Genomic DNA, 23,688 nt, shown 5'->3' with positions numbered 1-23,688 from the left:
CCTCACCATCAGACTTTAGGTTTTAATCTCAAATCTGAATTGTCTGACTATCTCAACCTGTGACCTAGGGTGTGTTGGACCATCATCACAGTTATCTTTATACTGTGTTCAGACAGGCTGGTATGAAAACCGCAACACGTCACTAGTTCTTCATTCTGCTTGGGTGTGTTCCCTTTATGGTTTCCAACTTCTCCTCCATACTTCTCTTTATTCATGGATTGATGTAAGGATTGTCAACAAAAGCATGGAGGCAGTAAGTCACACATGGCTTCTTTTGCACACACACACGCACGCACGCGCACACACACACACACACACACACACACACACACACACACACACACACACACACACACACACACACACACACACACACACACACACAGACACACACAGAAACAGACACACACACACACACACACACACACACACACACACACACACACACACACACACACACACACACACACACACACACACACACACATAAACACATAAACACATAAACACAAGCACTTTACTTCCCTTGATATTCAATCAATCACAAGCATTCCAGTTTACTTCCCTTTTCCCCAATCTCTTTCCTCTTTAAACTCAACATCTTTGTAACATCCCACTTGACTTCCCACATGATCTTTCAAAAGTCTTTGCAGGATTACAGCGTTTCAAATCCTGGGGGGGGGGGGTTGTGTTTTATTTATTTTTTGGTCCTGGTCTGATCCTGTATGTTGAGTGTCTCTTACTATTTTTTGTTTTGTTGCTGGCAAAATTGATCCATTCAGTTTTTCAAAAACAGCCAGACGAACTAAACCTCGTCCATTTTGTGGCTCGACAAGCTAGCAGAGCAGAAAAACAGTGAACAAATGTGAATCTAGACAGAACGCCCAGTGGATAATCATCCACCGTAGCATCTCACCATGGGGACATTGGTCTAGTTCTCCTGGTCAGTGTGTGGAACAAGGTGTTCCTAGGTGAGTTAAACAAGAACAGGTCAAGAGGGTTCAGGAGTTCTGGCCGTGTTTGAAGCAACAGTTAGGTCAACAGATGGCATTATGGCTCACGGTCAGAGGACAGTACAGGAGGAAAAGGGAGGGACACACAGGAAAATAAGGAAATACAGCCATGTGTGTAACATTCTATTATACAAGGTTAAATAAGTTAACACATGAGAAACATACAGGAGATGGATATGAGGAGGGGAAAGGAAAAGGGGTGATGGGGATTCATGTGGTCATAAAGACACATGAACACATTTCTCTGAAATGTTTTCCGAAAAACTAAGTGAAACCTTTGCTCCAAAAGCTGTACAGAAAAGATACGAGGCAAAAATATAAAAATAATCTAGAGACATTGTTGCCATGAGGATTTATTTTACGGATTTGAGTTAGCACAGATTGTGTCTAAACTCTTTGAAATGCAAACCCCTTATTTAGTATGCACATGTTGTGGTGAGAGCCAGACAGTGTGATTATGAATCATACATTCTTCATTCTCTTGGAGCGTTCCCCCTAATGATAGAGCATGCGCTGTGGGATTAGTTCCTTGATAAAGGTTGGGATGGGGAACAACCGTAGAAAAGAATACATGTTGCATTAGGCAACGAAGAATTACTCCCTTGTGCTTCTGCTAAAGCGCCACACTTCAGGAGTGGCGTGTGATCTTTGCTGAGGTGGCAGAAGTGGTTGGAAACCTGCTTTCCAGTCATCAAAGATGGCCAGCAAAACCTTTTGCTCAGTTAGAATAATTTCCAGTAGCATATAACTAATTTAACTTCCCTCTGCCTTATCTTCTCGCCCTACGTCTCTTGCTCTTCCTCTCTCGCATCTGTCTCATTCTCACGCCCTTGCTGCTGCTGCTGTATCTCCTCACTCTCTATTCTTCTAAGGCAGTCTTTTTTGTGTCTCGAACTTCATTGTGGCTCCCTTGGGGATGGTTGCTTTTACTTTTCCCTCTCTACTCCTCCCTCCCCTCCCCTCTCCTTCTCTCCCCTCTCCTCCTCCCTCCTCTTCCCCCCCCTCTCCCCTCCTCCTCCCTCCTCCCTCATCTCCTCCTCTCCTCCCCCCTCTCCTCCACCATTGTCTCCTCCTCTGCTGTTGTGGCATGTGATTCTGTGGACAGGGCCTCTTTACTGACAGGGGAGTTGGTCAGAAAAAGAAAAGATCAGACAGATAGAATAACCTTGTTTGTTGAAACCTCAAGGGGGGAGGGAAGTGTTGCTGGTGGTTGGTGGAAAATACTCAACCAAGAAAGTCTAACTTTTTGTACGGCTTAGATCCCAGAAGAAGTCTCCAACTTGTAGTTTACACTGTTTATCTTTGCCATCCAATGTGATTGAAGTCAAGTTGAATAGAAGGATATAGCCTGGATGTGAACTAAGTAGAAGTTGAGAAGGTAAAAATATAACAGTGTCTGAAACTATAGCCTAGTTTCTGTCACTTAAATAATTCAAGTTTGTGGTGATTTAAGGTGGATGAGGGGGATTTTGGTGCGTTAAGGGAGCAATAATGTCAGCTTCATTAAACAAGAAAGGCTAGTGGAGGCCGCAGACAGATGGAAAGCTGTCTCTTCCAAATGGGTGGATGGTACCTCGCCTTTGGGGCTGAATAGCCCGGGTAGCTGGGGGCAGAGTGGGGCTCATGGTGGTGTGGGGTTTTGTAAAGCCTTGAAAGTAGTTGTACAGCAGCGTTTAAGCCACCCGGTTGGTGGAAGGTGGATGTTTGTTCATCGGGGAACACAACGAAGTGAACGGGGTATGTTAGTCGACAGCTGTATGATAATGAGCTCCCGCGCGTCGCTGAGTACCGGCACGTGCCACACAGAAGGCGCGAGCTCGACAGAGAAAGCGTCCGCGTGCTGCGGGTGACAGGAGCACTCGGTGAAACTATGCACTCGCGCAGTGCAGAAGGATCTCTGCGGAATCTTCAGAAACTTTAAGAAACGTGGCGGTTCAATTATTTATTTGTTTTATGTCACGTTAGGCGATTTACTTTTTTATTTTAGTTTGCAAGTCAAACCAAATCATTTTTGTGGTCAATATGCTTCTGGATTCCGCGTTCGTGAAGATGAGGATGTTCGAAAGACTTCATTGTAAACTGGTGAGAATCATTGAAAATAATGGAAAGTCAAATGATGCGAGTTATTGATCTAGGTGTGTTACTGTGCAATATGCGGGTGTTACGTGAGCCGTGAATGGACCTTCAGTAGCCCTATCCCGGATCTAAACATTGCAACAACTGTACATTTTCTCTCCGATTATCTTTTTGCCATGTAATAAAATAAATAGGCCTAAAGTAAAAAGAAAAAAAACAGCATAACTTCGATCGATTTAAGAGATCGGTTCAGAGAAACGTCTTGGTCTGACTATGCTGGTTTGTTCCTGGTATGTTACGGTACAATGTTTACGTTACCGTGTTGATGTTGAGTCCAGACCTCGGGTCACCTGCTGTGTCGCGAGACGGGAGAGCGGCGGGGGAGCAGACCCGCTGTCATTGACCCTTTGGTCTATTTTTGCTTGGATTGTTATTTAACGTAGGCTACCCAATAACAGGTTTGGTCTCAATTGTATTTTGAGCAGTTTTGCAAACATCGGTTAGATTGCGCTCTTCACAAAAATAATTACGACTGCATTAATAATACGCTTTCTATAGTCGCCTATGTGTATAATCGTGTGTGTAAATGACCGGCGTTCAGTTATAAAACAATGCTCTCGAACCAGTTTTTGTAGCTTGTTTGTAAGGATATCTATAATGGTGAATTTCTACATTTCGTATTTCCAGTACGCGCGCGCGCGTGCGTGCGTGTGTGTGTGCGTGTGTGTGTGTGTGTGTGTGTGTGTGTCTGTGTGTGTGCGTGCGTGCGTATGTGCGTGCGCGTGCGTATTTGTGCGCGCACGTCTATGTTTGTGGTTGACCATATGGTAGACTACGGTCTTTCTCGGAAAATGGGAGAGTGAAACATAAGCCTTAGCTGACAATTCAATCTAGGCCTTTTTGTATTTATTTTCCACTGGACAGGTGGTGTTTGTCCATTCACTATCAATACCACATTCCATTTGAGCACAAAAGTGTTAAGGAAACAGACTCTTATATGCTCTCAGGTAGAGGTTTGAGGCATCATGCTGGGCTTGTAGTCATTAAGCAAATGGTCAGAAGGAGAACACAGGCGTAGAGGCTTGTTTGTGCTAAATACACTTTAGGTCAGGGGCCATGAACAATAGGCAATGACAGCTTACTATATGTATAGTACCTGTAAACTAAAAAGTTTTGCAACAAATGTATTTTGATTGGACCAGCGTTAGAGGCTATGGAATTATTAATGACATCACTTAGACTTATAAGTCCAAATTGAAATACGAACATGTCGTTTTAAAAAGGTTATTGGTAATATTGGTAAAAACAAATGGTACGTAGTCCTTGGTAAATGCATGATTGAATGTATATGTGTTTGGGTTAGGGTTATGTGTGTCTGGGGATGACTCATTGTGTTGACAATTATACAACACTCAGTAAAGCTAGTTCTACGTTCCAAACTAAAGTGTGTGTGTGTGTGTGTGTGTGTGTCTCCCAGGACTTCTCCTATGATGACACTAAGGTGGAGTTCAACGTTGACGCTCCTAATGGCGTGGTCATGGAAGGATACCTGTTCAAGAGGGCCAGCAATGCCTTCAAGACCTGGAACAGGTGAGACAGAGACAGGATCACCATGAAATGCCATTATAAAGATCGAAGGGACTCCAAACCCCTGCTCCATTTCATTTTAAATCACACTCATGGCTAGAATCATTTTTATTTTTTGATGCTGTAAGGAAACGGTAGCAGGTAAAAGCTCATACAACAACTGCCCAGATACAATAATTAATTAAATGCAGAAACGGATAATAATTAAATTATGTTTTGTCGGTCCAATCACGTTTTAATTCCCGACAACGTAAAGCATTTCGATAGCGATTATTGTATTTCCGGAATAACACTTTTAATAATCATCACTTCCTTATTCCAAGTCAATATTTCCCTCTTTTACTCAACTCTTTTCCTCCTTCCTTTTAAGGCGATGGTTTTCCATTCAAAACAGCCAACTGGTTTACCAAAAGAAACTCAAGGTATAGTTAGCTGCGTTAGCAGTTGGACCTGACTCACTACATTGCACTTCACTAACTACAGAACAGGGTTAACTCCTCTTGTGTTCAGGACTCTCTGACCGTTGTGGTGGAGGACCTGAGGTTATGTTCTGTCAAGCCAAGCGAGGACAACGAGCGGAGGTTCTGCTTCGAGGTGGTCTCACCTACAAAGTAAGTTCATAGTAGGACCGATGTAGATCTTACACAGGAGTACACAGGACTTCCCCGGTCCCCCCATACACTTTCCTGACACGCTTTGCAGATATACACTTTTAACACGTATATATTTTTGTATAGTTTAGCTTTATTTTTATGACTCTCCTGTTCCTTCAGCGCCACACACATGTCCTGCATCTTATAAATAACATATTTGTGTACATTGTTTGAATTATTTTGCTAACTGTTAGCTTGTACCATTTGAGACATCTAGCAGTGTTAGCGTGCTGGCAGTGATTGTGTTGTTATGGGTAATACATCGTTGGATCTTACACCCACGTCTAGGAGCTGTATGCTGCAGGCCGAGTCTGAGAAGCTGCGTCAGGCATGGATTCAGGCGGTGCAGGCTAGCATAGCCTCTGCATACAGAGAGATCACCGACAACTACTACATAGAGGTACACACACACAGACACACACACAGTGAAGAAGTGTAACCTCCCGTCTGTAATGAAGTGGTCAATGGCCCTGGAAAATACATTCAGATGGAATGGGTTGAGACCTTTTATTGTTGAGTCGTAATTGATTTTGGAGAAAGTAACACATTTATTTGTTGAGAACTGATTTAAAAGATGCTGTATGTAAGATTTGAGAGCTTTACTGAAATACTAAACAGCCCCAAAACAAATTGCATTTCATGCACCGGTTATTGAAAGGCAAGATGAACTCTCAGACCCAACCAGGGAAGATATACCCTGATATATCAGAAACAACTCGTTAGTTATCTGAACACAACAATGGCACTTTCAGAAGCAGGCTCAGTCAACGTGAAATGAGACTGTAATAATAGCCCTTAAATATGACCTACAGCAGTTTGAATTGGGGGTGTAATGAAGGTTACTCTATTGAGTGAACATACTTCTGTGTAAATGTAGTGGTGGACCCTAGTAGTGTGTCCTCTGAGTCTGACCCTCCCCTCCCGTCCTGTGACAGCGCCTGGACCGCACCGCCTCGCCCTCCACCAGCAGCATCGACTCGGCCAGCGAGCCCCGGGAGGGCCGGGGGGGGGAGCGGGCGGGGGACAGGGGGGTGCGGGGGGGAGGGGAGAGCCTCCTCCAGAGGGTGCAGAGCCTGCCCGGCAACGACCTGTGCTCGGACTGCAGCCAGACGGCCCCCTGCTGGGCCTCCATCAACCTGGGGGTGCTGCTGTGCATCGAGTGCTCCGGGATCCACCGGTGAGGCTGGGGAGCCCACTCTGTTGGGATGGAGTCATGGGTTCTGGTTCTGTGATGCTCTTGCATTATGGCATCGTTAGCAGTGTTAAGATGGGATAAGATGGACTTGAGGTTATCTTGTATTGTGTTATATATTCAGTGGATAACCATCACTACGGGTGGCAGACGAGAGATAAAGGGTTAACTGCTGGGTGGGAGGCAGCAGGTGATCCATCCAGAATGTCAACATGTTTTTGACACCTTATCATGGCTGTTTCACTGCCACCATTTATATTGCATTCTGCGTCGCTGAGTGTGCCTCTGGGCAGGAGATACATTGACACACAGAGAGAGAGACACAGAGACGCATAGAGAGAGAGAGTGAGAGAGTGAGAGAGAGAGAGAGAGAGAGAGAGAGAGAGAGAGAGAGAGAGAGAGAGAGAGAGAGAGAGAGAGAGAGAGAGAGAGAGAGTCAGAGAGAGAGAGAGAGACAGAGAGAGAGACACAGAGACGCATAGGGAGAGAGAGCGAGAGAGAGAGAGAGAGAGAGAGAGAGAGAGAGAGGGAGAGAGAGACAGAGAGAGAGAGAGAGAGAGAGAGGGGGAGAGGGAGAAAGAGAGAGAGTGGGAGAGGGAGGGAGAGGGAGGGAGAGAGGGCGAAACAGCAGATGTTGAGCCCAGGTTGGGATGGACAGGTGCACATTGTAACACACCTGCGGCAATTAGGATCCCAGCCAGTGTGAAATGGCTGATGGTAATCTAGAGGTGAGCGAGAGGACAGCCCTCTGCTGGGGGTGGATGTAGTTTAAATGTCACTTGGCCCAACTGGTGCTCCTCTTTGATAACCCTGGTGTGTAAGATGTGTTTACACCAGATGGCAGTTTGCACGGTTGTAAAGCAGCGCATTCTGTGGGAAAGAGCCACAGCAAGCTGATCTGGTATTAGATTGAGGAAGACACAGGCCCCCTGGTCTCTACGGACTGTATGTTGTGTCTCAATATCGGAAGGTGCATAAAAAATATGTCCAGTATGAAAATGTGTATGTATATTTTTTTATTACACGGCTCTTCTCAATGCCGTGGAACGATCCGTTCACTTGTATAGGCCCTTCACAACTTCCGGCGGTGAATTATATTTGATAATTCACCGTTACTAAGCATGTAATGACCGCTGTCAAGGAAAGTGGATTTTTTGCCGTCTTTCGTATCAATCCGCAAGTAGTCCGGTAATTTATCAACCCCAGCGTACTCGGTTGCTAAGCGACGTCAACGTCTTTGGCAGACAATTTTTCCGCTGATCAACACTACGAATGCTGGCAACGAATAAATTGTAAAAAGCCACACCGTGTGAAGTTATTTTTTCGTTTTGGCAAGTAGCCGTGTAATAAGCAGGATAATGTATAGAACGTTGCCGGTCATTATCGAAAATAAGCGAAGCAAGACTCCTCTGCTTCGCGTCGGTGTCCTGTTCGCCCTGTCTGAGCTTATTTTACAGATAATGACCGGCGTTCTACACATTATCCCTTACATATACACCTATAATATATTTCATCATATAAATGTTTTTGTATTAGATTATATAAATATCGTCATCCCTAATGTGTGCTGAACAAGGCTGTGGTGGTGCGTTGGAACTATCTCAAGAGCAAATAATGTCTGATGAATGGCTCATAGCAAAAGAGATCCTCCTGAAGAGGCTCTCACTGTGCCCTCTGTCCTGCAGGAGCCTGGGCGTCCACTGCTCCAAGGTGCGCTCCCTCACGCTGGACTCCTGGGAGCCAGAGCTACTCAAGGTCAGTCGGCCCTCGCTGCTACCATGGCGCTCTCTTACATTTTTGTCCAAATTGTTCCGAATCATTTTGTCATGGGTCACACATATATGCTCACGTTCTTGTTAACTCTCTCTGCCCATGTTCCACCATGTTCCCCGTGGCTCAACCTGCTCCCCTGCTGTAGTTGATGTGTGAGCTGGGCAACACTGTGATCAACCACATCTACGAGGGCACCTGCGAGGCTCTGGGCGCCAGGAAGCCAGGACCCACCAGTTCAAGGTCCGCCTCCAGAGCCTCACCCACAGAGCGTAGCCAGAGTTGAAGTTGAAGTTCAAAGTTAGAATAACGCAAATAAAGAATAACGTTTTACATACAGTGAAATTAAAAAGGGGGTCACCACTCTGTCATTCATTGTGCAAATTACTGGAACCTGAATAAATAATAGATGATAGTAATTTAAAAACAGACATCCCTTAATGAGGTGATGCTATAAAAACAGTCCTTGTGGTGCAGAAAGTGCAAGAGTGCCAGTTATATAGTCCCCCGGAGTTAGGCAGTGTAACTGCCTGCAGAGAGAAGCTCCTCCTCAGTCTCTCAGTCCGAGCTTTAAGGCAGCATAGGCGTCTGCCTGACTGCAGCATGGTGAAGAGGCCAGCATCTGGGTGAGAGGCGTCCTGCCTGATTTTCCTGGCTCTTGCTGTATGTATAAGAGAGTATGTATGTACATAGAGACACGTGATGAGAACCATAGGCTCTCCTAGGGCCTTAGAATGGAACTGATCATCTTTTAGAACTAAATCATTTAATACATTTGAAAAAACATAAATGATATAAGATGAATGATACAGATGTTGGCAATTGACTTTACTGCAGGCCCGAGCTTTGGGCAACTGTCTCAGAATATTTGTGTTTGTAATTACTAGTTTAAGTAATATTGTTCATTTAACTTTTCATTTTGTTTTTTTGTGTTCTTTATTTCTTTATTTATTATTTCTATTAATTTCTATTTAGTTACATAACCATTTTGCGTTATCGGGATCTGCTGTTACAACATAATTTCCACTCTGCGATGAATAAACTCCCATCATAGTAATCTAATGATACAATATAATATACTATAATTATAATAATAACACTGCTCGTGACCCATCCTCTCCGTCATCAGGCAGGAGAAGGAGGCCTGGATCAAGGCCAAGTACGTGGAGCGGCGCTACCTGAAGAAGATGAGCGGCAGCGAGGCATTGGTGGAGGGGGAGAGGAAGTCCCGCCCCTGGACGGTGAAGAAGTGCCCGCAGCACCGCAGCTCCCTGCGGGCGCCCCACAAGGCCCGCAGGAAGTACCACCGCTACGACCCCAGCGGCCCGGCCCCCGCCAACCTCTCTGCAGGTGGGTGACCGGCTTAGTATACACACATACAGTATATACATATACATACTTATGTATGTATGTATGTATGTATGTATTTCTATATAATGGTTTAGAGCTTTACACCAGTAAAACATTACAGCTGGCCTTTGGTTTGAATAGAAGTTGGCTCTGCAAGCATTTAACGAAACTATTGCCATTACATAAACACTAATACTATGCGTTTATGTAAGTAAGATTAGAAAATATTGGGGATACCCACATCAATATGTGGCTCTACTTAAAGGCACCCAGTGCAACTTTCGAGGCTTAAAAATAAACATTCAATTTCTAGTCTTTTTTACACGTAGTAAGTTTCAATAACTCCATACCATTACATACCGACGTTCAAGCAGCAAAGATGAGACGTCGTTGTGTGGTGAGAACTGATAGAAAATCGATAACAACAACAATGCCGCCATTTTCTTTATTTTTTGTAACCTACAATAAATAAAGCAGGCTTCCAGTCAATGGAAAAATGGCTTCTCCCCACCAGCGATTGTTGTTGTTTACGATTTTCTATCAGTTCTCACCACACAGCGACGTCTCATCTTTGCTCCTTGAATGTCGATATGTAATGGTATGGAGTTATTGAAACTTACTCCGTGTAAAAAAGACTAGAAATTGAATGTTTATTTTTCATTAAATGTTTACATAAAGTTGCACTGGGTGCCTTTAAGGTGTGACAATATTCAAATAATACAATTAACAAGTCCATGATTTTATGATTGATTTTGAGTTATTTTTATGCTGTACAATACATATTGAATGATGTTATATGATAATCTAAAGTGTGGTACTAAATTCAGTATTTACAGATCACTAAGACCCCTCCTGACCTTTAATCCCACCCTGACCTTTGACCCTGTGTCCCCCAGCAGCAGCGGCGGCCGCGGCGGCCAAGTTCCGTCGGGACTCTCTGTTCTGTCCCGATGAGCTGGACTCCCTGTTCTCCTACTTCGACACCGGCTCCGGGCCTCGCAGTAAGCTCCCTCCGCCATATATGTACTGTTACATTGTGTTAGTCATTAAAATGATCCATCCAATACTTCTCCTGCAATTACATGAAAAAGAATTGTATGGTGAGAAGTGAAGCCAAACATTCAGGATTAATAAAACAGAGTAAGGTTAGCCTCGTTAAGTTAATTGCAAAAAGTTCATTTCAGATTCCAATGGTCAGGATATCCCATCCTCACTCCAGGGCTTTTATCCCCAAAATTATTTGGATGAAATAGTCCTACTTCTCTTCAGTGAGCTTCATCTAGTAGAATTACATCTACGTTGTGGTCGTTGAGTTGGTGGGTGACGTACATCAGCATTAGTAGGGAGGTACCCCCCTCATGGTTGTATGGTTGTCATGCATGTGTCAGCGTGCCTGTGTTGCAGAGATTAATGTGTCCGTGGTTTGGGCTTTCCTTGGCCCGGCAGGCCTGAGCAGCGACAGCGGCCTGGGAGGAAGCACTGACGGCAGCACTGACATCGTCTTCGGCGCCGTGGTGGACAGCGTCACGGAGGAGGGTGAGTTTGTGTGTGTGTGTGTGTGTGTGTGTGTGTGTGTGTGTGAATATGAGATTTATAGCCGAAAGCACAGAGTGAGTTTTCAGTTCATATTTGTACTAAGTCTATTTTCGACACAGTATTTCGCGTTTTTCGCGACATGATGCGCTTTGGGCTTAATGATATTAATTTATATAATATGCAGTATAATATGTGTTCATGATAATGTATCGTTATAATTAATTATTATAATTATACTGTGTCATTACAATACCATGAGGGCACGCAATTCTTAGCATAAGGACCCTAACCCCTCGCCCTGGCCGTGTTGAGGCCACACCCTCCCAGTGGAGATGAAAAGGAGGAGTTTTCCCTTATGGTATCACAGCGTTTTATTATGCATGCTACAAACTCTAGTGTTCCTCTCAACTCTCTCTCTCTCTCTCCCCCTTGTTTACCCTACCCGCCCTCCTCTTCCTCCTCCCCCTCCCCTGCCCGCCCTCCTCTTCCTCCTCCTCCTCCCCTCCCCTGCCCGCCCTCCTCTTCCTCCTCCTCCCCTCCCCTACCCGCCCTCCTTTACCTCCTCCTCCTCCTCCTCCTCCTCCTCCTCCCCTCCCCTCCCTCCTCTTCCTCCTCCTCCTCCTCCTCCTCCACCCCGCCCCCCCTCCCCCCTCTCAGAGGAGGAGTCGGAGGAGTCGTCCAGCGGGGACGTGGAGATCGAGCAGGAGGTGGCCTCCGACCCAGAGGACCCCCGGGAGCTGCACCCCGGGGCCCTGCTCCACCGAGCCTCCCGCCTCCACAACCTGCCGCTCATGGCCGAGGCGCTGGCGCACGGCGCTGACCTGCACGCCCCCGGCGAGCAGGAGCACGGCAGGACGCCGCTCATCGAGGCCGTGGTGGGGGTGAGTTCCGGGGGGGGGGGGGGGGGGGGGGGAGAGTAACAGGGCGAGGAAAAAGCAACATGCACTGAAGTCAGATGCATGTCATTAAGTAGCAGGAAGCCGACCACACACCGAAGCCCAGCGGGGCGCATTTCACGCCCCTAGCACCAACAGGAAGCAGCGCGCTGCAGCACCGTTGTGATATGTTTAGAAAGAAGAAGATCAACAAACTAATTCGGTATAGGCTACCATAATGTCCTACCAGTTGTTTTATGACTACATACATGGCCCTGGTGCCCATGATAATCTGTTTGTGCTTACAATGATAGTCACATTAATTCATAGTTACTTTATGTAATGTCGGGCACTTTGTTTACGGTTTAGTCACTTTACACACTTTATTTACTTTCATTGCTTATTCTTTTTGCATTGTGGAATCGTTCATCTCGTGCATCAACAATCTCCATACGTATAGGACCTTGTATCAAGCCGGGATGTACCAAACAGCTTTAAAAGAGCAGTTTTTCAGGGGCTAGGGAATAGAACATGAAGCCTTGTCGGGCGCAGTGCGCTGCGCGTCTAGTCGGCGCCGGTGTGGGCTAGTACGTCCAGAATAATGGGGACGTTCTTTTTGACGGCGTTCTTTTTGCGAGACCCTAGAGAATTATGAGACTTAACTATGAGGATGGTAAAATATTCCAATGAGAAGCTATTCGAGAGGATATACTTGATTCAGAGGATTGATTGATTTTAACTCCCTTCTTCTCTGTGTCTCTCTTTGTCTCTCTCTGTCTGTGTCTCTGTCTGTCTCTGTGTCTCTATCTGTCTCTGTGTCTCTATCTGTCACTCTCTCTGTCTCCCTGTGTCTCTCTCTCTGTGTCTCTCTGTCTCCCTGTGTCTCTCTCTCTCTCTCTCTCTCTCTCTCTTTCTCTCTCTGTCTCTCCCCCAGGGCTCTTTGATAGCGTGTGAGTTCCTGCTCCAGAACGGGGCTGACGTGAACCAGAGGGACATGCGGGGGCGGGGCCCGCTACACCACGCCACCAACCTGGGCCACACCGGGTACGTAACACCCTGTCTGACCCTGTGGTCTGCACCCTGGAGGTTCACCGTCTACCTCAGGATAAGGGACATGGACTTCATCTATTTAGGAAAGAATTCATTGTTGGATTAATTTACTTTGCACATATTTCATGCAGAACATTTGTCGACAGGAAATTGTCATTTCAAATAATGTCACATGTGATAAGACGAAGGAGAAGATTAATTTGTTCCTATCTGAAGGTTGTTAATGGAGGAATCAATGAACGCCTCTCTTTTAGCACGTCCATGCACCACTGGTGACAGTAATAGTAAATCTAGGCCTATTTACTGATCTACACACTATACATCCTATACATCCTACACAGTTGCATATGCATGTGAAAGTTGAATGCTGACTTCACTTGTTGACTGTGACCTCTCTATCTTTCTACCTCTCCACAATCCGTCTACTCCTCACAGGCAGGTGTGCTTGTTCCTGAAGAGAGGGGCATCGCAGTCAGAGGTGGACGAGCAAGGTCACGACCCTTTGAATATCGCTGTCCAGGCTGCCAACGCAGATATCGTCACCTTGTGAGTCCACCTCATACCCTTTATTTCAGAATCAGATTCAGAGTTACTTTTATTACATTTTAATGTACAAGTACACAAGAGTAGACTGGGTAGCCCCGCCCATTCTCCCGGCGATTTGAATTCCTCCGAGAAGAGCAATACATTTCTGTCTGCTTCCGATACGTTTTTGCGGGAGCCAATCACCAGGCTGGCTTCTCCCACCCCTGGCACGCTATTGGCTGGTTTAACACAATGATGACAGGGAAGCGGAGGCAAGCAGCCAATTGTGTACCGAGTCAGTTGAACTAGGCCCGATGGTCACGCCTCTTGAGCTGAAGAAAATGACATCAGCTTCCCCAGACCAACGTGCAATCTACGATTGAGCTTGGTCTGGTAATAGCCAGGCTAACACAAGAGTACAATTCTTAGGCTTGGTTCCTCAACGGTCACATAGCAGGAACAATACAAGATAAACTAATTGAGATTAGTAAAAATAAAAATAAGTAAAAATGAGAAGCAGCATCAATAGATCACAATAATAAATAATAATACAATCAAATAAAGTAAGTAATAATGAGTAGAGAAACTAAACAGTGGTCAATAAGTAATAAGTAATGAGGTGTTGTAAAGTGTAAAGTGTCAGTGTAAAGTGTTCAAGTGGTAGTGGTACCAGCCAGTTGATACTATAGTGCAAAGATTTTGTGCAAATTACAGAAAAATAAGTAGTTAAATAGTCTGTTGTGGTAGTGTGCGTGGGGTTTATTTAGGGCAGACGTTTCTCTTTGTGCATGTGTTTATGCGTGAGGGTCTGGAAATGAATGAATAATTTAAAACTTGTTCTTTGATATTTTTGGCATAGTGAATAAGAGCTTGATCGCCTGCAGCAGCACTTGACTCACCGACGATGATGTCATGTTGATCTCACTCTCACTGCCGCCGTCTTGTCTCCCCTTCCCGTGGTGTCCAGGTTGCGTCTGGCGCGGATGAACGAGGAGATGCGCGAGGCCGAGCCGCCGCTGGGCCAGCCAGGTCAATACCCCGGCGGCAGCCCCACTGAGCAGCAGTATAGGAAGTGCATTCAGGAGTTCATCTGCCTCACCATAGAGGAGAGCTAGGGGGCGCCGTGAGCATCCCAGGGAGTAGCTTCCCCATCCCTCCCTTGTATTTATTCCCAGACACGCCATGGTGTAAAGCAGTGTAGATGAAGTTGCCTCTCAGCATGGGTACACAGTCTCGTTCCTCCTCATCTGCAAAGTCAGTGGAGAGGTACTGGTTCAAGTTCTGGATCTGTGGCTCAAAGGCAACTTTGTGAAGAACTTGAAGGGTTTTATTGTGAAAAACCTCTAACTCCCATGTGGGATGATCTTCCTTCCTGGCATTAACTGTTTCTGTTTCTGGTCACCACCTGCTTTTTTCCCCCCCCTCTTAACACCACTTGCTTTTCTGCTTCGCTATTACCAACTCTGTGTTGCTAACTACTGCGCTAGACATGCACAGAACAGTTCAATGAGGGCTGCTCTGGGGTTAAGACCTCTTCTCTGCATGCTGGCGTTGTGCTAAACCTGCATTGCCTTCTAACCTGTTGTTTCTAACTGAGGTCTAACCCCTTCCGGGACACTAGCTTCCTCCCATTGCACTAAACATCAGCGTCATTCAGGAGAAGCTCAGTTACTCACAGTAAGTATAGATCCCACTCTGGCAGGTAGGCTGGCGCCAGAAGAGATGCAAACCCAGGAGCCTTTGGGCTGGAAGGGAATCAGCCTAGACACCCTAGGCTCCTACTTTTGGTTCACCAAGAATTACAATGGTCATCTCTGAATAATTGTATGTTCTACTCTGTGTGTTGATATATATATAATTATATATACACATCCATAAAACACAAGCGATCGGAGGGGTTTCTTATATATAGATAGATTTAGGACTTCTAAGGTCAGTCTTGAAACTGTACTGTGGCATGAGGTGACGCTGAGGCGTTTCATAGAGAAAGAAGCGAGAATGGAGTGGTGCAGGTGGTTTAGGGCTGGTGTTTACTGTGTGTACTGAGCGGAGATCCAGTGGTGATCTAGTGTTACAAACTGTGAAGCTGAGGATGAAAATGGATTGTCATGGGTGAGGGGGGACACATGGCTGCTTTACCATACACCGACCATGTGATGGATTTGAGCGAGAGAGAAAGAGTGAGAATGAGAGAGAGAGTTAATGAGTGCATGTGTCTAAGAATACTGAGAGACAGAGTTAAACGCTATGATGTTGTCATGTATACCTTTATGTACGAAACAAATGTGCACTTTTCTATCTAACGGCAGTATTATAATTTTTGTTTTTGTTTGTTTGTGCTTGTTTCGTTTTCTGTCAGTTCTGTTCAGCGGAAACCATCGTCACTCTTGTCTGATTTTCTATTTATGTTGTTGGTCTGTCCGGAGGACGTGCAATGCAGTAAATAAGTTCTTATTTTTTTATATTTTGCAGTACTTTAAAAAAGGACACCATGTTGATAAGCTGTATAAAATGCCACTCACCGTCTTTATATCCTTTAGTACATACACAGAAAAGTTTAGTTATTCCATTTTTAGGGACAATCAGTGAACAAACATGTGTTTGTTTCCTGACTATTCCAAAGTTAATTATCACTCAACGTCAGTAATGAATCAGTAATACTATTTTTTACTGATGGTCGCAAACATAACTTACAATAGGAATCCGTACAGCAGCAGTCCTTGAGACAGTATTAACCATACATGTTCTGATGTGTTTATGCTGCCATCAGTGTCTGGTCTTACTCAACGCCTGTATTGTAGAATTTTCTCAGCCATAGATAATGGTATCATTGGTTCATGTCATTGATTCCACAACTCCTTTGTTTGCAACAGAAACCACCTGGGGCCGTGCTTGGGTAATACACAGAGTGAACAACAAGCACCAACCCTTATCTTAAGGTCTAAGAGCACAGCCCTACTGTATGTGCTCAATGTGACTGCCAGACTTCCCCCAGAGTCATATGTGGACCAGACTGCCCTCATGGCACTCATGTAACCAACTAGGACCAACTAGGGACCCTACATTCTCTTGAATTTACAGTGTACTTTACTCATCGGTAACATACATTTTCTGAGGTTGGCTCACTGAGGTTGACCAAAATACGCATGCTTTATCAAAGTTATCTTTGTGAATGCCAACATAATCTGCGTTCCAAGCATGATGAAGTGCTGTTTTTCTTATGGTTTGCTAAGTGATGCTGTTCATTAGAACATGAACCACACTGGTTCTGATGATGTCTTTATTCCACTATTATGGGACTCTCCATGTGAGCCAAGATCTTATCTTTGATATGCTCACACCAGATCTTCTGTTTCTTACTACCGATGTCAGCCAGTTGTGTTGGCATTGATTTTTCTCTATTTGAGTTTCCTCCTGCCAAAGACTCTAAAGGGAACGCGTCCATCTTAGATGTTACATGTCACCTTTTTTTATATACAAAGAAATGTCTGAGTAAATACAATGTTTTACCATGCTTTGTGATGTGAAAAGAGAGGTAATAATGCACTCTGGATGTACTCATCATATGAAAAAAAAATAATAATAATAATAAAGTTAGAAGAAATAGAGTTATGGTACAGGCTCATAACATGTTGGATATATCAGCAGGTAATATGCCAATGCTCAGTGTACTGCGAGTAGATTCAATCTTAAGAGTGTGATGAGATGTTACCAAACTGTTCAGGGCACTCGCCCTTAACTCAATGTTGGATGTTGTTTCTCATGGTGTGTGTTTTAACATAGGAATAGTAAATGGTGCTTGAAAATAACAAAAAAACTAACGCTGTACATAGCAATGCTTCTGGGTGTTTGACCTCAAATGTAGCTCCCTGCCTCTCAGCATTCAACTGTTTATTCTGACTGATCTGTTTTAAATAGGTCTATATATTTCCTTCCAAAGTAACAACATGTCACACTACTGGAATGTCGTGTAGCGCTCTGCAAGTTGGAGTTTATTTCTGTATACTTTTGTTCCTTGTCAATAGAAAACGCTCAAAAGGGGGAAATCTTAAAAGCAGAAAATAAAAGGAAAAGAAACTCTTGCAAACTAACCCAGCTTCCGGATTGTGCTGTCATTTCTGCTTCTTACTCATCTCTGTTTATGTAACCTTCCCAACTTCACCCAAAGTTTTTTTTTGTAACTGTCAAATACCTAGTCACAGAGATGTTGTCTCTGGAAACAAGCCAGAGTCTGAGAATGAGAACGTCATCTTGTTGAAACACGCAGAACATATGAGTATCACTCCAAAGACGTAATTTGTGGTGGTTAATATCAGCAGCTTTGTCCAGCCGCAGGCCCAAAAAAATGGCATCCCCTCGAAACAGTACTAACATGTAATGAATCATTGAGGCTTAACTTAAATCTGTAGAACACATTTGCTCCTGCAAGCCAGGCCATACCACTGAGTTACTGTACACATGCTCTTTCTCACACACTGTTATTGATCCAAACCTTTCTCCATCTATTCTGAGAGGACAAGGGTGACTGACCAATCATTGCTTGTCTCGCCACAGGGGAAGCAGCGAGCAGCAGGAGGGTTAAACACAAGGAGGGACGGGAGAGAGTGAGTGAAGCATCTGGGACCGCCGCACTACAGTGTGCATTCTTTGGCTATGGCTTCTTTCTTTTTGACAATCTTGGTCTATTCCACACATTTTCTCGCTCCCACTCCCTCATTCACTAAGCGAGAACAGAACATCTCTTTGCTCTGTTGATGATGAGGGAGAAATGATCTTGATGCTCACCACTCTTTCCCTGGGGATCTCCCATTTTCTATTCTGGGTTATGATGTTGGTACACATCACTATAACCGCATATGCAAAATTTGGATCTTCACTTCAAATTTTCCAAAAGCCCCTTCTGCGTGTTTCGCTCTTCCTATCTGATCATTCTGTCTTTCTTATTGGGTCTCCAATGTGTCCCAGAGTTGTTAAAAAAAACACTGTAGTAAATGCCTAAGACACAATCCAATCTGCCCTGAAGATTCTGCCATCACAGCACTCGCCATCATAGCGGTGACATTATTGTTCCCCTATTACAGGTTACATCACCCGTGTTGACGTCTTTCGCCAGTTTTCTCTCCTCGCGTCGTTACGGCCCGAAAAGCTCCGGAGAAGGAGCCTTCAATTCAGCCGCAGCCAGGAAACAACCTAGCGTCCCGAGCCAACCATAACCAAGTGACTTGTTAGTCACGTGATGAAAGGAGTGATATCATGCTTTTTCCACTTTTCCCTTTGCTTAAGACTGTTATATGACGTATGTAAACATGTTTTACGTCTGCTAAGCTCGAACTATCTAAGTCCGAGCCAGGGGGAGTATCCACCGAGAGTGCCCCTAAATAAGTGTTTGAAACAGCTTGTTTGCGCTCAAACTTTACTGCTGTAACAGTGTGACGTCAGACACAGTGTAAACATGGTGCAGTGGGCGCTGCTGAAGTGCCGAAGTCACAGACACATGCACAAAGAGTTTGACCAATCACAGGAGAATGATTTTCGAAAGACGCTGATATTGTTTTTTCAGAAATGAACAGTGTAAGAATAATAAGGGGTATTTCTAACATACAGGCATGTAACCCTATTCTAGTAGTATCCCCAAAGGCAATTCTTAACCCTAAAAAAGATATGATATGGGATCTTTAAATTATATGGGATCTTTAAATCAGACTAAACTACTGAAAGAAGACAAGACCAGGTGAGATGAGTAGGTAGGTAGGAAGGACACGTTTGGAATGATTCTTCAGCCTCAAATTATTTTCTGTGAGAGTGTGAGTCAAGGTCACAAGATTGAGAACTTGTATAGCAGGTGGAATGTAATTTGTAAATATAATGCCTCCATTTTGACAGACCTATTTGTTTATAGCTTTTAAAGCAGGTGTTTGACAATTAAAGCTGTAATAGTTTTCCCAAGGAAGTCAGTTCTCTTTCATCTAAATTCAAGATTTTAACATTTTAGAAAATACTTCTTGCATTTTCGAAACACTGGAAATAACTTATTTGTTTGACAATACATGCATTTACGAACAAATGCTAAATTATGTAAGACCATTTCTATATTTTGTGTGTCTAGATAATGTTAAAATAAATTATTTTTGCATTCTGTGACTCGTCCTTTCAGAGCAGAATCGATGTTACGTCCTGGTTGCTTGTTCCCCTAAAAATAGCAACAGGTAGACATGGAGTACCCTAAAGAGCAGGGGAGCCGTTGGTCATATTTTGCAAAGACCTGCTTCACTTGTTCCACAATTAGCTCGAGCTTTGCTTAATTTTCCCCATATTTACCAAATAGAACCTCCTCCAAAATAAAGTGCAAATTCCCTTTTTCTACATATGTAAAATTTGAAATATGTTAAAAATAAATCCTAAATCTATATTTTATATTTAAATCTAAATGCTAAATCTTAGATAGAAAATTAAATCTTTACACATAAATTGAAATCTACATTTGAGATCTAAATCTTTATGCATAAATCTAAATCCTAAATCTAAATGCTGAGTTTAAGTGAAAGTGTCCGAAAAGCTAAACTTTTTCTCGGAAACCGCAGGCCACAACTTGCCTCGTGAGACCATCCCGATCTCGCGATCTCCTTTGCATTTGACAATATCCATACTTCCATGAGTACACTTCAACGCAGTACACTATCCGCACTCACTAAGTGCGCTAATTTTCAGATGTCAGTGTTGTTCCAAATCGAATACTCCGTGGTGCACTTACCGGAAATTACGATCACGACTGCCGCTGCGGCTACTCCCCCGCAATAAAAATCCTGCTTTGAGCGGTGAACTCTTTACGCCAAGCAGCTATTAAAAGCTATAAAAACTACAAAATGACTATTAATGCAGGCTATGTGGAAAATGCGCGAACATTGGCTCAGCCTGGCTCTGCCCTCTTCCGCTACGTAGCTAAGATGGCTGCCGTTGAGTACGAAAAGTGTACATCGATCCACACTTTTTGACCGTTTTGAGTACACCATCCGGGTCCTTTCAGTACACTTATTTTCGCCCGATCTGAATTGGAACGCCCTACGTACTCAAACTAAGGCTAGTAAGTACGGATAGTATGGATATTGGAACACAGCACTAGCCTGGCTCCGCCCGCCTAAGTACTTCCGCTCAATTTGAATTTCCCTTCAGTACTAGGTCTGGGTCTGCGGTATGTTAGTGGGTTTTCTCCGTCATCATTTTCTGCCTCCAATCAGCGAACTGAGCGAGTGGCTGAGAAAAATGACGTTAAAGCCAGCTCTCGTTGACGGACATCTTCACGCACAGTGTTTGGTTCGTTTACAGCCTGCGCGCAACGTGATTCCCGGCCAAACGTTAGAGATTAGTTATGGCAGATCCAGAGTGGCACTGGGCAGATCCAATCGTTTTAAACTTCAACAGGCAACCGCCTTCAAGTGAGTTGACGTTTGTCAATTGAGTAGGTCCAGACTCTCTGTACAAATTAAATTAAGTACGAGAGTCTGGTAGGACCAGGCTACTGATAACTTGGGATGGAGGAAGTTTGGAGACGATCACTAAATGACCGGCCAATCAGCGTTGGTTTTGAGGCAGGTTTAGGTGTGACGCCCCGTGCCCACTACCTCCGTCCGTTGACTTTAATGGGGACGGACGCGCAATGCATTGTGGATCCGTCCGTACCGTTGGAGCCTTCGGCTCAGTCAAGAAGTTGAAAAATGTTCAACTTTTTCGGCAGCGACGGATCCGTCATCCAATCAGATCGTGTCTGCAAATTTAAGCACTGTGACGCGACTCGGGCTCTGACGATACTGGAAAGGGGGAAAGCGGGTCATCTTGCATCGCAACAAGCAGGAAGTAGCGGGAAGAACCCGGCGAAGCGATTTGATTGGCTGACGGATGCCTCTGCAAAGACTACTCCCCCATCAGTAAGCAACGCCTTCCCACCTCCGTTGACTGAAGGAGGTAGTGGGCACGGGGCGTGACTCACCAAGAAGCGACTGTTCAGTCATGCCCACTACCTCCGTCCGTTGCGTGATCCCCATTGACTTTAATGGGGACGGACGCGCAATGCATTGCGGATCCGTACGTTCCGTTGGAGCCTTCGGCTCCGTCAGAAAGTTGAAAAATGTTCAACTTTTTGGCAGCGACGGATCCGTCATCCAATCAGATCGCTGTACGGTTGCTGATTGACACCCCGCCCTCATGGGTAAAATCCTCAGTTTGTTGATGCTCATGCTAATGATCATGTGTTTTTCCCCGCGTGTGATTTGTTGACCATTATGTTAATTTTGATGTGCCTGTCCCCGGACGTGATTGGCTGCTGCATCGGAGGGCCGAGGATCCGGGAGGATAAAGCACGGGCGAGCTCAACATCCACGGATACTGGCCTTGGATATGAAGCTTGCCATATAGAGTGGCGAAGTCACGCCCCTTCCGGTAGGGCTCATGGGACCTATGAGATCGAAAAATATGAATGGGTGTCAATGGAGAGAAAATAATTATTTTCTGGTCCCGGTCTTTATATGCCCTGGATTACACATATGTTGTTTGTGGATTTAAAGGATAATTTTTCATGCAAAGAGTTCGACCATTTATTGTGCAATTGTTCAGATAAAGGCTGTAGAGAAAACACAACGAGAAAGACTACACGGCTCGTATGTGACGTCACGCTCCCTGCGACTGGCGTGGAGAAGACCGACAATCTTCCCATCGGCATACCTGAAACTCTGCACGTGCCCCTACTTATAATGGTTTTCACCTCTTTCGATGCTTTTATCCTCCCCTTGGAAAAAGCGGTGAAGTGGGGCAGAGAGATCGCCATCTCTGTGCCGAGTTCCAAGGGCGGGTGTGGTGACCTATATCATATGCATCGAGAGCAGCGAAGAGCTGTAGTTCTCAAAGCGGCCTCACATAAAACCTAAAATTATCAAACTTCTTCACGAACATTTTTAGTTTTCTTTGCATGAAAAATTATCATTTAAATCCACAAACAACATATGTGTAATCCAGGGCATATAAAGACTGGGACCAGAAAATAATTATTTTCTCTCCATTGACACCCATTCATATTTTTCGATCTCATAGGTCCCATGAGCCCTACCGGAAGGGGCGTGACTTCGCTACTCCATTGGGTCTTCGAATGGATTTGTTGGTTGATCGAGGTTCTTGTTAATTGCTACACGGGAACTTATCCCATGCTCTGGGCTAAATAAACAAATAAACAACTTCCAGTTAACCAAAGACATCTGGTTTTATGTTGCCACCCCTTCCGCTAGCGGGGGACGTAACAATCGCGTATGCAAATTTAAGCACTGTGACGCGACTCGGGCTCTGACGATACTGCATGGAAAGCGGATCATCTTGCATCGCAACAAGCAGGAAGAAGCGGGAAGAACCCGATTTGATTGGCTGACGGATGCCTCTGCAAAGACTACTCCCCCATCAGTCAGCCACGCCTTCCCACATCAGTCGACGGACGCATGTAGCGTTACGCCCCGTGCCCACTACCTCCGTCCGTTGCGTGATCCCCATTGACTTTAATGGGGACGGACGCGCAATGCATTGTGGATCCGTCCGTTCCGTTGGAGCCTTCGGCTCAGTCAAGAAGTTGAAAAATGTTCAACTTTTTCGGCAGCGACGGATCCGTCATCCAATCAGATCGCGTCTGCAAATTTAAGCACTGTGACGCGACTCGGGCTCTGACGATACTGGAAAGCGGGAAAGCGGGTCATCTTGCATCGCAACAAGCAGGAAGTAGCGGGAAGAACCCGGCGAAGCGATTTGATTGGCTGACGGATGCCTCTGCAAAGACTACTCCCCCATCAGTCAGCAACGCCTTCCCACCTCCGTTGACTGAAGGAGGTAGTGGGCACGGGGCGTAAAGGGCCGTTACATAGTCGACGCGAGCAACGCGCGTAAACGACGCGAGTGTCGCGAGCGACGCGCTTCCTTTCATAGTCTACACAGCCAGGGGCGGCCCCAGCACATTTGGCGCTCTAGGCGAGGGGGGGGGTGTATGAAGCGATTGTTGACGGGGGGGGGGGGGGGGAATTGTTTTTGGCGGG

The 23,688-nt window shown here is 45.0% G+C and overlaps 1 protein-coding gene across 7 annotated transcripts in view; it reads left to right on the top strand.

Moving 5' to 3' along the window:
* The window catches only part of LOC130401483 (arf-GAP with coiled-coil, ANK repeat and PH domain-containing protein 3-like), a 58,839-nt gene extending 37,238 nt beyond the window's left edge, over positions 1-21,601 (top strand). The window contains exons 11-26 of one of the 7 annotated variants that reach the window (XM_056605286.1): positions 4,567-4,679; positions 5,047-5,098; positions 5,187-5,287; positions 5,618-5,729; positions 6,265-6,506; positions 8,207-8,276; positions 8,440-8,534; positions 9,421-9,641; positions 10,538-10,643; positions 11,080-11,177; positions 11,835-12,058; positions 12,987-13,096; positions 13,538-13,648; positions 14,595-14,656; positions 18,182-18,231; positions 18,709-21,601. In XM_056605286.1, the coding sequence (XP_056461261.1) occupies positions 4,567-4,679; positions 5,047-5,098; positions 5,187-5,287; positions 5,618-5,729; positions 6,265-6,506; positions 8,207-8,276; positions 8,440-8,534; positions 9,421-9,641; positions 10,538-10,643; positions 11,080-11,177; positions 11,835-12,058; positions 12,987-13,096; positions 13,538-13,648; positions 14,595-14,656; positions 18,182-18,231; positions 18,709-18,840 (1,899 nt within the window). In that variant the 3' untranslated portion in view covers positions 18,841-21,601. Of the gene's footprint in view, positions 1-4,566; positions 4,680-5,046; positions 5,099-5,186; positions 5,288-5,617; positions 5,730-6,264; positions 6,507-8,206; positions 8,277-8,439; positions 8,535-9,420; positions 9,642-10,537; positions 10,644-11,079; positions 11,178-11,834; positions 12,059-12,986; positions 13,097-13,537; positions 13,649-14,594; positions 18,250-18,708 lie in introns of those variants that run through there. The other 6 variants (XM_056605288.1, XM_056605287.1, XR_008903851.1 and 3 more) reach the window with 6 other exon arrangements.
* The last annotated feature ends 2,087 nt before the right edge of the window (positions 21,602-23,688 follow it).

This window comes from Gadus chalcogrammus, chromosome 13 (assembly GCF_026213295.1).
Source record: "Gadus chalcogrammus isolate NIFS_2021 chromosome 13, NIFS_Gcha_1.0, whole genome shotgun sequence".
In the NCBI taxonomy this organism is placed as follows: domain Eukaryota; kingdom Metazoa; phylum Chordata; class Actinopteri; order Gadiformes; family Gadidae; genus Gadus; species Gadus chalcogrammus.
Note: the sequence above shows the minus strand (reverse complement) of the source record. Positions and strands in the feature narration are given on the sequence as shown.